Consider the following 14660-nt stretch of genomic DNA (forward strand, 5'->3'; position numbering starts at 1 on the left):
TTGTGAAACTGTGTACTCAAATGTTCGGACAAGATTTGCAGCAGGGTATTTAAGTTAGAACACATATAAAGAGTCGTATCATTTCAAAAATGTTCAACAAGTCTATTTTTTCCTTTTGAAAAAAATCACATTATCTGATAGTATCTCTTTCCCACATACGGTATAGTGTTAACTTAGATTATCATGATTTTTTAAAGTTTAAATACTCTGTAGTTAATATCTAAACCATATTATATTCATCCATATGTGGTTTTGTTGTTGTTGTTGTTGTTGTTATTTTCGGCGGTGCTGGGGATTGAACCCAGGGCCTTGTGCATGTGAAGCAAGCACTCTACCAACTAAGCTATATCCCCAACCCCCTCATCCATATGTCTTGGAGTGATATCAAAACTAAGATCCACATATGTTTCTGTATGTAATAAACCTGTGTGTTCTGTATTATTGAGATTAATTTTAGGTCAACAAGATTCTTAGTATTAGTTATGAGATCATGTAAAATTCTTCTCACAGGGTATTTGTTTCTCTTTTCTTATAAAAGAAATTATATTTGAAGATCATAATCCAAAATCCAAAAGGGAATGATGCAACTAAATATATGCATGCATACTACACCTGTGTATATTCATATTTGTCATAGAATACAGTGTAGTAAATGAAATTCCATGTATAATATGCACCTCACATCCATGCATGCACATCCTGAGGGCAGGGCTGTGTTTTGTTTCACGTTGTATCTGTCCAGTACTAAAGCTCATTATAGATGCTCAATGAGTACTCAGAACTATAGGAGAACAAAACAATGTAGAACCATAGATAATTTTAATGTTAGAACCAGTGGAGACCTTCATTTCCAAATAGGAAATTGGATCCTGAAGACTCTGCAGAGTCCTACCTGGCCAGAGTTCTAGATTGTAATTCCTGTTTCCCAATTCACTCCAATGCTCTTCACAAGATTGTGTGTGTGTGTGTGTGTGTGTGTGTGTGTGTTGAACCCAGGGGCACTTAACCACTGAGCCACATCCCCAGCCCTTTTTGTAATATATTTTATTTAGAGACAGGGCCTCACTGAGTTACTTAGGCCTTCACTAAATTGCTGAAGCTGGCTTTGAACTCGTGATCCTCCTGCCTCAGCCTCCCGAGCTGCTGGGATTACAGGTGTGTGCCACTGTGCCCAGGTCATAAGACACTTTTGTAAAATCAAATAAATGGAATATCCAGTTAAAATCAATTGTAGGTAATATGCTTATTTTTAAAGTAAATATACCATTCTCCTTCCTCTACTAGACTTCCTTTCGCTAGTCTATTTATTTATATTTGATTGGTTCTTTCTACCTATGCATAAAGATTAAGTTCTGGAGGGGACAATAGAAGGGGAAAGAGGGAAAGAAAAGGGAGAGGATCTGAAATTGAATTCTATGCATGTGTGAGTTTGCTGGAATGAACCCAATTATTATGTAAAACTATGAAGCTCTAATAAAAAAAAAGAAGTTACTTAAACATGAAAACTTTTTTAAAATGATAAATAAAAGAAAATAAAAAATAAAGAAAAGAAGAAAAGAATGACATACCTGAATGATAACTATTTTCTGACTTCTTAAAGGGAGTCGAATAATATCCCTTTTAGAGTATTATTAAAATTATTTTAAAATCAATAAGACAGCAAATAAATAATCTTTTGTCTTAGAAAGTTTTAAGAAGCCACATAAAAGTCCATTTTCCGTCATACATCAGTATTTCTTTATTACAATGAGGACAAGTAAGACTTGCTTGAAAGTTTAAATTTTACTTTAAAAATCGTCCACCTGTATTTGAGCTCCCAGGATTCTGAAATACAATTTAAATCAGAAACCTCCCTTTTGTCTGGATTTTATTTAATTTTGTTTTATCATGAAACAAAGGCTGCATCTTTTGAAAATAAAAATTAGCATGCTTACTTCTTATCATAACATCAATGTAATTTTCCACCATTATCTATAAAGTGCTATATATTTCAGGATTGCAAACACAGGTTTTAATTTAAAAAAAAAAAAAAGCAAAGTATAATAGTGCTAGCACTACTTTTAGAAAAATTCTAATTGCTATGTATGATAATGCCACTATTTCTATTTCACAGTGGAAATGATTGTGATTATTGAGAAGCTAAACCTCTTTAGGCAACCATAATATTTGAGGTTTGTCACCCAAGGCTGTTGGAGCCCACCACTCCTCCAGACCCAATGGGTTCCAGCCTCTTGGAGTGGGACTCATGCCTGGGGGCTGAGAAGATCTTCTGGTGGCAGATGCCCAGACATGGCAGAAACTGGGGGCCACTCTTGCACTGTTCTGTCCCCATTGTTTAATTTAGTGCCTGACCCCTAGATGTTGTCTAGTAGATATTCATTGAATGAATGAGTGAGTGAATAATCAGTTCTGAAATGAAGATCAATATTGATATGTGTGTTTGTCTTTCCATTTTGATATAATTGAAATAAAAATTATCAATGCCAGAGAGAAGGGACACCAAACTTATATTCTTGTGGATATATTCAGCTCCTGACTCTGTCTTGCTTTTGATGTTGCAGGACTCCTTGGCCCTGCCAAGAGGGATGCGTGGCTGCAGTTAAGGGCAGAAATTGAAGGCCTGACAGATTCCTGGCTAACAAATGCACTAAAGTCTTTATCAATTATTAGTACTAGGTAAGTGGGATCAGTGCCCTTTCTATTTTAATTATATGGAAGACTGAGGTCTAATAGCACAACATAGATTTAAAAAATTAATTTCTAGGCTAATTTGGAGTTCAGAGGAATTAGTTCACTGAATCCAGTGATTTCTGTGTGTGCGTGTGTGTGTGTGTGTGTGTGTCATTGAGGGACAGCCACATTTTCTTCTCAGAATAACCAGGAGATTATATCTTTCCTTTTGTCTCCTCAGAACCACTGATAACCATACAGAAAGGTCACATGACTTATAATAAAAATGGGAGCACTCTTTTGATGACAGAGTACAAGGGATAATGGCAAAAACAAGACAGTACTGTTTATGAAAAAAAAAATTCTTGTGTTAGGACTTTCAGGCCATAATAGATAACATACATAACTTCAGTACACTAGAAACAGCAAGACAAAGCTCTTGAAAAAATTCTAATCTCTGTGTTGTTTGAACTTACCAGTGACATACTGACTTGTTAAGTAGATAATAAATTTAAATAGTTTTGTAAGTTGTTGAAGAGCTATTTGCCATAAATGTTAATTTGTAAAGTAATATGAACCTGGAAAGTGATCGTTGGTGGGTGGGATTAATCTTTGTACTTTCCTATTCTATAGTTTTAATTCCAACTTTAATGAATAAGTAAAAAAAAAAAGCAAGCTTAGCAAATATGTGGGTAACAGAACATATACAGAAAGAGATATTATTTGGACTGATTGAAGATACATAAAAATCTTGGCCAAGTAAAATGAGAATCTGGTATTGAGAACTTGAAAGTATGTGTCAAGCCTGGCACATGGCTTCTGACCCTTGGAAATGATCAAGAACTGCACTGTGAACAGAAAGTCTAAATGGTGGTGGCAGTTGGGGGTAGCAGGGAGCAGAGCTGCAGGAATCACATGAAAACAACTGTTAGAGCAGCCAGAGAGCTTGTGGGAAGAACAGTCACACGTGGAACACAGCGGTCTATTTTAGCAGTTCAAGATGTTAGGTGGAAGATCAATTAGACTATTCTCTGTGTCTATAAAGAGTTGGAATGAGTGGGATCCTAGGACAGGACAGAGTAATACAATGTAAGGAAGAAGTGTCAAACAACTGAAGCTGCTTAAAAATGGGACTTGCTGCCTGTTACTTTCTGTAACTGCTGATATGAAGACCAAAACTCAGTGCGGCAGGGACATGAGGCTCCTGAACCCGTGAAACTGCCATGGGTAGTGGAATGTGCATTTCTCTGAGGAGGAGGTCAAAAGCTTTTATCATTTCTAAAAGATGTCTTCTAGATAGTAAAAAACAGATTGTTTCATTATCGTATAGGTTTATATGTATATGTGTGTGTATATATATATTTTATATATATACACACACAGATATATAAAATATATATACACATATATGTATGTATATAGTTTGTATAATATATTCATATGTTATTTTAAAAAATACAGGCATAAAAAAGAAGGGATGGAGAAAAAATCAATACATGTTGAATAGTCAAATACTATGAAATTTTCTAAGCTATCTACATATAGTATCTTATTGTAGTCTTCACAAAATGTCAGGAATTACAGAAAAAAAAAAACATGTACTTTTTTTGAATTTACCCTCTGACCCTTATTCTTCTGTGACTATCAACTGGAAGAAATAATACAAGGTGTAGAAGAAATTTAATAAGCATTATTTATAACATTGAAAAATTGAAAGCCATGTTAAATATCAAAACTGGACTTCAAAAATATACAGTAAAATTTTTTTTTAAAGTTAAAAAAATGAAAAAAATATATGGTACACCCACCTATTTTGTTTTCTTGGAAAATGGGAGGTACGGAATAAGTTGATAGGCTTAGGAAAGAAAGGAAGGAAAGAAAGTAACAATTTGCATATATAGTATGATCTGAATGAGAAAATATATATACAAACAAACAATGAAAATAAATTCAAAAAACAGAGAAAGTGGTTATCGCTGGTGACTAATAATTGAAGCTTTACTTTTCATATTCTTCCTTATATTTGTCTTTTTTTTTTTTACAAATTCTGTCTTATAAACACATACACAAACTCATACAGTGTTTGTAGTTAAAAACAAGGTGATATAACTCCACATATTCCATAGTATAAATAGATACTTCATTTCAAAACTGTATCTCTAAAGTTGAAAATCCTTAGTTTTGTTTTCTCACCATGATTTTATTCTGTAGCATTTATCTACATATGACCTTGAATAGCATCTTTTTTCTAACAAAATATTATATAGAACTTAAGTGTCACAGTTTAGTGATGGTTGTGCATGATTTTTAATAGTCTGTCATTATTTGGGGAATGTCTGGTAATAGGCAAGGACTGTTGACTATCAAAAGGGGCCATTTATTATAGAATTTAGAGACCACAATAACAATTTTAAATCTGTGCTATTAGAAGTTATTTAGTGTTAGAAAACAGATACATATACAGATATTTCCTCCTTATTTCAGGAGTAATTGTGTAAATGTCTTGGTAACGACGACCCAGCTGATCCCAGCACTTGCAAAGGTTCTGCTCTATAGCTTAGGAGGTGCTTTCCCCATTGAGAATATTTACAGTGCAACTAAAATAGGTAAGGAAATTCTTTTAAATTTTGTATGGAATGTGCTTACATCTGTGCTTGGGCGGGGGGTAGTTCTTAATGAATGTCTTTGCATGGTTTCCTTTCCATCAATTTTAATTTTAGAATATCAAGCAAAATGGACAAAGTTCTCATAACAAGATACCCTGCATACAACTCATTACACACGTGTAAATTTTATGAGCATTTTTGGATAATCAATTCAGGATCTCAGTAGTTCTGATTCATTCCATATATTTCATAGAATATTACAGAACATGCTATCTAAATAATATATAATCTTGCCATCCATAATATTTAATAGTCTAATTGGTATGGGATATACTATTGCCTCCTTGCATGTGCAGGAATCCAGATCTAAAATAAAAAAGTGATTTTGTCATTACAGGAGAGTCTCACATAGATTCAACTAGGATCCAAAATAAAAAATCCAGAAAGAAATGAAGATTTCATGAATCAGAAAACATAATTGGAATATTGTTAATACATCATTGGCCAGAATCCACATTTCCAAAAATACATAGTAGCAGCCCAAGGACTACAACTTGTTTATTTAGTTTATATCTGTAGGTAGAGCCATCTTTGACTTCAAGGGTATTCTGCAGAGTCAGACTTCTAATGTATGTTCAAAAACTTCATCAAGTCCATCTTACAAGAGTTAAAACAGCACATGTATTCCACTGTCTGTCAAGGAAATGCCTGGGAAAATAAATAGGTTGTGTAATGTGCCCTGAAGGTCAACAGACTTGGGCTTTGGCACCTTGACAAGAGAAGTTTAAAATCCTAAAATCCCCCACCAAAAATAGCCTTCCCTGGGCCTTTGGGAGGGCTGATATTGGCGCTGGCACAAGGAGCCCCCAGTTGCAGCTGTTTCCGGAGGACAGTTCAAGTGAGCCAAGCTTTCAGAAAGCAAATGCTACGTTGTCATAGCACTACAATTCAGAGCCCAGGTCCCAACCCCAGGCATTCTTTTCATATAAATGTATGTATGTATGCTAGCAAGATTCATATAGAGAATATGATTTTGCTTTTTGACAACTTAAATAATTTTATACCAGAGTACACATTTTAGTTAAGGACCAGATTCCTTTTTATTGGCTAAATTATTCCTTATATTTAGTCTAAAAAATCATTTTAATTTTTCCCTTGAAGCTAGTATTTTTTGGAGTTCTGCACTATGAGATTAAGAAAAAAAGCGAAAATAGCCATGGCTATATGGACATTCTGGGAATAAAATTCAGAGAATAATGCCAGTATCATAAAAGCAAAGAACATGCAGGGATTCTATGATGTATTTTTGTAAGTATAATCAGAGGATGCTAGTGTCATCAGGTTGTGGCCCAATTGGACAGCATCCTTAGTATAATTAATGAACATATTAGATCCTACCCACTTGAAAAAAGGAGAGGTGTATCAGAGTAAATCCACATCTTAGTATTGAATCTTCAAAGTGAAACTTAAATTTCCCATAATAATATATTCAGTTGACTGTTTATGCTTACTTGAAATGATTAGACAATGTATATGGAATTAAAGTTGTTTCAATACACTTTCAGTGGAATAAAACATACTAACAATTTCTCTAGGTCAAACACTTAACCCTACTGACTTACTTGAACCATAAAATGCATTTGTTTAGTAATCTCTCCTAAGAGTTATGTTATTCACACACGTGTGTTAATTTCATCAACCCAGAGGTTGTAAGATAGCTCGAGTGATTTCAAAGAGATATTAACTCAATACTTTATGCATCTTTAGGTTACTGAATGCAATGGCTGGAAGAATAAACAGTGCATTGTTTTTCAGGCAAGGAAAGCTGTTTTGAGCGTATAGTGTCCAGATTTGGCACTAACATAACTTATGTTGTGATTGGAGATGGCCGAGATGAGGAACATGCCGCTAACCAGGTAACTTCACTCTGAACTTTATCTTATTTATCTTCCAGGAAAAGAAAGTTGCTTTGAACGAATAATGCAAAGGTTTGGCAGAAAAGTAGTATATGTTGTAATTGGGGATGGTGTAGAAGAAGAACAGGCAGCAAAAAAGGTAACCTGTCTCAAACAATGTTGGTGTGGTACTTCTAATGCAAGCCTTTTTGTTTGCATTCCTGTAGTTTGGCCCAATGGCAGCTTGACAATTGATTTAAATATACAGATGCAAGCGATAAGAGCATGAGAGAGTCAATACTTACTTTCAAAAAAAAAAAACATTTGGAGTCTAGCATTTTTTGCCTGAAATTTGATAGGAAATGTAGGAAAATTTATATTTGTTTGTGTGGATATAAATTAATGTATAATAATAATTACAGATTTGTGTGTGCATATATGTATATACGGTACACAAACACATACCATGCACACAGAAACATATGACCCCATAGTTCTTAAGGAAGATGGGGGGAAAACAGTTTTTAAGCTCATGAAACTCAACAAGATAAATAAGTTTAATCAGCTCATAGAAAAATGATTAGAGTGCTTTGTGCCATAGAGTCCTTGAGATCACCTAGAAAAAGGTGTTGCCCCATGATGATAAATGCTGGGGGTAGATTTAATAGCAGAAGAAAAAAAATGGTTGTAAGAGACTTTAATAAGCTCTATTGGAAATGGCATGTGTTATTCTTTTCTTTTGTGCCAACTTGTCTCACATCTTCCAGAAGATACTCATCCGTTTGGATGAGCCATTGGTACCTGATTGAAGCCAAGCAGCTGGCTTTGTACATATTCAGAAGATCTCATAGGCCCTAAGTATTTAATTTATCTGTTTATCTGCCCATATTTCTGAAGAAGAAATGAAGACAATTAAAAAAACATTAGGTGGCTGGTTAGACATCAAAAGGGGAATGATACCAGGATTGCCCCCCTCCACCATTCTATCAGTCAGTACAACACTGAGGTCTATTGCTTCCTTCACTGAATGATAGCAAAACATTATCTAGCCAAGATAAAAGTGATAGAATTTATAGAAAACACAAAATAATTTGTATTTTTAAGCAGCAACATATCATCTTTTAATGTTTGTTTTACATAGAAAAATCTTATTATCCTGAGGTGATTTAAAATGTCATCTAATAAATCCTTATTAGATGGAAGGTTTACCTGAGTTCTGTTTCCTAATTTTTTTTTTCAAAAAGACAGCATAAACAGTTTTATATAAGAGTTTATGGCTATAGTAGAAAGGGAGAGGAAATGATCTATGTTGCCTGTCAGTTCAAGTCAAGGAACATGGAGAAAGAGAAAGCACTTCCACTTGATTTGAAAAGTTTGGGGACAGTGTTGGCAGCCATACTTGAAATCCCCCATGCTTTTCTGTCCCAGGAAGGGAGCTGGTGCAGACTCTGGTCCTGTAGAGCACCTAGGTTTTAATTAGCAGTGTCAGTGACCCAAGACAGCACACAAGCTCCAAGGACATTCTGCACGAGGTCAGGGTTGCAGCCTTAAGTAACACAGCCTGCATTGTTGAATACTACTTGAAATGCTCCCAGTCACACACGATTGAAATGTCTCCTGGAGTTTGTCCTTGTCCTGAGTTAACGTTGTTTTGATTTTTCATATTGGCACCATAATTAAGCACAACAAAAAGCAGGCAGTGGTTGGGCCACCCCAGCAAATGTGTACATGATTTTTAGCCTGTGTGAAATCCACGTCTGTCTAGGTCAGAACTAATAAAATTCATTTTTTTCCAAACTTAAAACAGGATAAGTCTTTGAAAGTTAAAACTTATCAAGTCACCTTTGGTGATGCCTGGTAAGAAGGCTAGTCTTGGTAAATCATTTCTATACCTCTGGTTTATACCTGAAATTTCAGGAGAAAAAGTGTGACTCCAAATGGATAAGAATATCCAATAGAATGCTGTTTCGAATGGTTGTTTATGTAGGTGCAGTTTTGGTGATGGTGAAGGCTTAAAATTCTACTTTGGAACACAGGTGGTTGGTTTCTCTGGTACCCAAAATGCATGCTTTTCTTTGGATGTAGCAGTAATCGCATGTGCAGAAATATTAAATACTGTTTTGTTATTACAAATAGATCTGAGCTGAATTTTAAAAAATGTTACTTCCAGGTGAATTTCTGTGCTCTGATTTGACATAAAACATACTTTGAGAAATTTAAGAAGAAATCTCAAAGTGCAGGAATGTACTTGCACTCTCCTATACAAGTATATAATGTGAGAAATAAATGTAATTTTCAAAGTTTCTAGAAACCTTGTTAAATACAAGTAAAAAGAGACAGCTAGAGTTAATCTTAATAATACATTTTAATTAACCCAACATATGCCAGAAATTATCATAAATACCCAATCTATATAAAAATCACTGATTGATGTTCTTACTTCTTTTCCTTATTCTAAGTTTTTGCGATTTAGTATGCATTTTAAACTGGACTAACCAAGTGCTTAATAGCCACATGTGGTTAGTGGCCAAAATATGGAGCAGAAAAGAATTTAATATAGCAGTAATGAGTATTATGATGCTTAATTTATTTATAAAATACCTTTTCCATATATATGTATATATGTGTTTCCATTGTGTACATGAATATATTCCTTACATCTATATTCTGGATGTGTCCTCAGCCCAAATTTACATTATAATACTTTCATCTTGTCAGTTGCTGAAGTGCACTTTCTTTTTTTTTAAACATGGAAAGGAATTCACTGTTTTTCTCTCAAATACACAAAAGGGCTTAGGAAGTTTGTAGTTATCTTAGTTTTTTAGCTGAGAGATGGACCTTTAGGAGTGAGGTCCCTATCAGAGCTTGCTTTCCATCAGCCAAGTAGGAGTTTGATGCTTGTTTTTCCAGATGCTAAGGTTGGTAATGCTACTTTGCAAATATTAAACTATGTAAAATTTCAATATTTTCTTCTTTTATCATTAAAATTCAGCTTTTATCATTAAAATTCAGTGGTAGAGCACTTGCCTTGCATGCATGAGGCCCTGGGTTAGATCCTCAGCACCTCATAAAAATAAACAAATGAAAAAAAGATATTTTGTCCATCTACAACTAAAAAAAAAAATTTTTTTAAATCCAGTTCAGATCTATTTCTCTGTTACTTTGACAATGCCACCTTGGTTCTGCCAAACCTTCAAATATGATCATCCCTCCATTAAACTCCCTGCCTTAAACCTGGGTGGACTGCACATCCTTGTGTGCAGCTGCTTCCTTGAAGCAATGGCTATGATCTCTCTGTTCTTCACTCCTGCCTCTCTCTCTCTCCCATCCCTCCTTCTCTTGCCCACACAGCACAACATGCCCTTCTGGAGGATATCAAGTCACTCGGACCTCTTGGCTCTACATCAAGCACTGGAATTAGAATATTTGTAACTGTGTTCTCTAGCTGGAGATCCGTTTTGTTTGTTTTGGTTTTTTTTTTTTTTTTTACATTTCAAGTACACTGAATTTTTATGTGTGTGATTCAATGCCTCTGGCTCTACACATATAAATTGTCTTAAAGGATGAAATCGTATTTGGAATGGAAATTCCGGAATGAAGAATTCAGATTGCTGAATGGAATTAAACTTTAGTGCTACAGAAAGGAAACTCTATGGTCTTACATCTACAACACTTTAATGGTTTCTAAAACAAATCTGTGGAGATTGCTATGCACAGAGAATGAGTCCTAACTGGAATTCACAGCTTTAGCAAAGACCCCTCACCCTCCCGGGCAGCAACACTTATGCTCCGTCTGACAAGGTGGTCACCAACATTCCTCAAAATGGGATCTCTTCTCAGCCCTGAGGTTTGAATCTGACTTTAGCCTACCTAGCCCAGAAAATCTGAATTGGAATGCACTCAAGACTGTATAAGGACAGTCCTATCTAGACCTGTAATTTGTGTAAATTATTGATGAAAATAATTTACTGTGACTTTATTAGCCGCTGACTTTGAAAGTGGATGCAATTTTTCTTTCATTTGTTGGGGAGGGTTGAGGGAGGGGAAACGGGAATATAATATTGTCTTTTTTTTTTTTTTAAGTTTGGCAAACAGAATGTTCATACTGATGTGTTGTGCCTTAAAGACAAGACAGCGTTTGTGTGTTACAATGTAACTTTGGTTAAAAATCTCTGTAGATAATGAAAACCAAAAAACAAAAACCAAAAAAAAAAAAAAAAAAACCAAACAAAAAAAAACTTTGTGATAATTCTTCACATGACCAAATTTAAAATTCAAGCTATCAATGTTTTAACACTACATCAACAAGAAAACAAGTATATGTGGCAATAAGAAACCAACAAGAATAATAAGAGAAAGCTTGTGTTTTATTTGGGTTCTTAATAATTCCAGTGATTGTATGAGGCAACTATTTGTACACCCAATCATTAGCAGGTTTGAGAGAGACTGTGGGACATTTACTTAGAAAGAAACATGTTTGTTGAATTCTCAGTACCCTTTCTACAGTTCTACCCAAGAAAACTAAGAGCCATATTCATGACAATTTGCACAGTTTTGAATTTGAGACTTTTTGATGTGTGTAAGTTGCTTACAAGGAAGATATTTTCATGCATATCTTTAGGAATTATCTCCTTACCTTTTTTAGTATATGCCAAGGACATAGGTTAAAATTTAAGTTGAGTGAACATGGCTTAAAATATAGCTAAGTATGTTAATTCTCAATGCCATTGCAAAAATGAAATGTCATCAGTAAGGGAAGGCAGGTGACCCAGATGGCCCAAGGAAAGAAGTGAGTCTATGAATATTTTACCTAGAATATCATCATAAATTAGATTAGCAAGTGAGCCAGACCTTGACAGCATTAGCAAATTACAACAGGAAAATGCACTGGTATTTCACTGAACCCCTCAACTGAGTCTCTCTCCATTGCAGACTTGCGCATGTTGGTTTTCACCTGTACTGTTACTGAACAATAGGTTGCATTCATTGCAGGGAGAACCTGTCATCGTTGTGTTTGCATGGTTTTGGGTTTGTTTTTTTTTCTTCTTCTTCTTCTTGGTGTGTAGCCCATGTTGGGAACACGATACAGGTTCTCCTATCATATTCTGTGACATGATTTCCCTTGTGGAAATTTAAGACTTGGAGGTCTCGAGTATTCTAATGGTGTCTGCACTTGCAGTGTAATATGGATTGTGGAATCCAGCTGTTCATCAGTGCTCCTAACCAGAGGCTGATTCATGACAGTTCATCAACTGAGGCTTCTGTAGATCAAGTTAAGGTCAACGCTTTGCTCACAGATCACAACATTCATTATGGAAGTAGTTTATATCTACAGGTAGTCAGACTGCATTTCTTTAGTGAATGTGAAGGCCACATTTACGATGGGCAAAAAGATCATCAGATCCCAATTGTGCCTAAGATTGTGATTTCATAAAACTTATTCTTATATTTTGTGGGTTTTGGCTACTTCTACCCCCCAAGTACTATGGCAGGCAAAATATGGTTGAAAGACTTTTAATAATAAATAAAGGTAAATCTTCTGCTTTGGCTTGAAAATAGCAGTTTAAAAATGGAAGAGTTGCCTCGATTCTCAGTATTTATTTTGCACACTAAAACCTTAAATATTCATTACTGTGAATAAAACAAAATTATTTTTACTGTATAGCCCATTTCTTTAAATAATACAACTGTGGCATTATATAAAAAATTTAATTCTGCTCCATAACAAACAAGCAAGGCTTCTTATGCTGCTAAACCTGCAGGTGCAGAAAGAAACCTCTGGAAGGGGCATGGCCTCTGCAGTGCTATTTCTCACACACATCTTTTTTTCCAATTATATATTCAGAAGAGGCTGCCACCATGATACCTAAATGCAGGATTAATGGAGAACAGTTTTTCCAGCACAACAGTGGTGCAGGTCAACAAGCCATCCTCAGGGCAGCCTGTGATTTGGGGCATGCTCAAACTAGAACTCTCCTGCCCCACCTTAGGGAGAGAAAATCTGCTTTCTTTCTGGTCAGAAAAAAAAAAAAAAAAAACCATAAAATAAATCAACAAACAAACAAACAAATTAGCCATTTGGTAGTCCCCATGTTCTATTTCCATGTAGAATGGTGTGCCTTATTGTAAGTCAGTTTGGGTTTTTGTCTACTCCATATACAAACTTTGAATTCTTACTAGGAAAGATAACTACCTTGTGTTGAATGATAAAACTATCAAGACCATGTAATTTTAATAACAATATAGGTAGCCTGGCTGTAATATTGTGATTAAGACTCTCTATCCCTAAAAAAAAAAAAAAACTATAGATCAAATTCAGAGGCAAAAATAATATCTTATAATCATACAGTTTATGCACAAAATATAGATAACCGTCTCTAATTTTTTTTCCTTCGTCTCTGGTGAGCTGAGATTAAAAATTGTGTCAGTCGCATGTTCCACTATGAAGTTGTCTTCGTACAGCACATTTATGACGAGCCTATATTCTCAGTGAATATGGCATTTAGTACTTCTTTTCAAACCAAACTTAAGCATCATGAGCCAAAGTTGCATTTTGACTCCCCACTATGGTAGCATTATGGAAATCTCACAGTCGAAGTCAAGGGTTTCTGTTATGTATTAGTAAAGTATAGATTATTGGGGCCTACATAATTTAAAGAAATGTAAATTAATATTAAAAGCTTGTAAAAATATGTACATCTTTACTATTTCTCAATAAATACCCTTTGCAAATGTTTTCATTTTCTTCACCCTCCCATTTTGTAGAGTTTTTATGTGTGTATTTACTTTGATCCTAAGTCATGTGAAATTTGGGTTTAGGTCTCTTGATGTAGCCTTTCCTTTTGTGCCTAAGTTGCAAAATTTGCAGTTAAGTTAAACTGAGATCAACAGTCTAGAATGTCACAAACTGGTACTTCAAAGTGGCTGGTTTACTAAGGTAGATATGGGTTGCAGAGTGTTTTACATTCGTTTCAAGTAGAAGGTACACAAACCATTAACAGTAGAGAAAAGCTTATTAAAATATTTAGAGCAAGTTCCCTTTAGATGAACAGAATTGTACTTATGATAAGCTCTAAGTCATAGTTTATAAATATCTTCTAAGAAGATAAGAGTATTTTTTTCTGAACTGGATTTAGCAGCTCCTTCATTATCTTGTGTATTGACATTTTGCATATCTGTTGTTCACATGCAAATCAGAGGCAAATTTTGGACCAAATTCTACTCATTCATAACTTTTTCAAAAGCCTCCAAGTTAACAATAATGAAGTGGAATATTGTGTGGGAATACTCCAGAGAGTTTTACATCATTGCAAAATCAACCATGGCCTATGGGAATACAACAAATATATTTAAAAATAAACTGAGTATGTAGACTACCTTTCTATTCTTTTATATCTAGTTACTTTTGAATGTTGAATTTTGTCAGAATGATAAAACTCTATGTATCGTTCCCCAATGCTCCCCAGAACTCCAAACAATTATCACCCTT

At 34.8% G+C, this 14660-nt stretch overlaps 1 protein-coding gene across 13 annotated transcripts in view; it reads left to right on the forward strand.

Annotated features, from left to right (window-relative positions):
• The window catches only part of Eya4 (EYA transcriptional coactivator and phosphatase 4), a 270189-nt gene extending 256282 nt beyond the window's left edge, over nucleotides 1–13907 (forward strand). For 9 of the 13 annotated variants that reach the window (XM_058581339.1, XM_058581342.1, XM_058581334.1 and 6 more), the window contains 4 exons: nucleotides 2562–2676; nucleotides 5155–5276; nucleotides 7231–7331; nucleotides 10523–13907. In XM_058581339.1, coding sequence (XP_058437322.1) covers nucleotides 2562–2676; nucleotides 5155–5276; nucleotides 7231–7331; nucleotides 10523–10603 — 419 coding nt within the window. In that variant the 3' untranslated portion in view covers nucleotides 10604–13907. Of the gene's footprint in view, nucleotides 1–2561; nucleotides 2677–5154; nucleotides 5277–7091; nucleotides 7193–7230; nucleotides 7332–10522 lie in introns of all 13 variants that reach the window. The other 4 variants (XM_058581337.1, XM_058581361.1, XM_046449773.2 and 1 more) reach the window with 1 other exon arrangement.
• Nucleotides 13908–14660: the final 753 nt, after the last annotated feature.

The sequence above is a fragment of the Marmota monax genome, unplaced genomic scaffold (assembly GCF_021218885.2).
Source record: "Marmota monax isolate L192 unplaced genomic scaffold, Marmota_monax_Labrador192_F-V1.1 WCK01_AAM20220418_F8-fsc00030, whole genome shotgun sequence".
In the NCBI taxonomy this organism is placed as follows: domain Eukaryota; kingdom Metazoa; phylum Chordata; class Mammalia; order Rodentia; family Sciuridae; genus Marmota; species Marmota monax.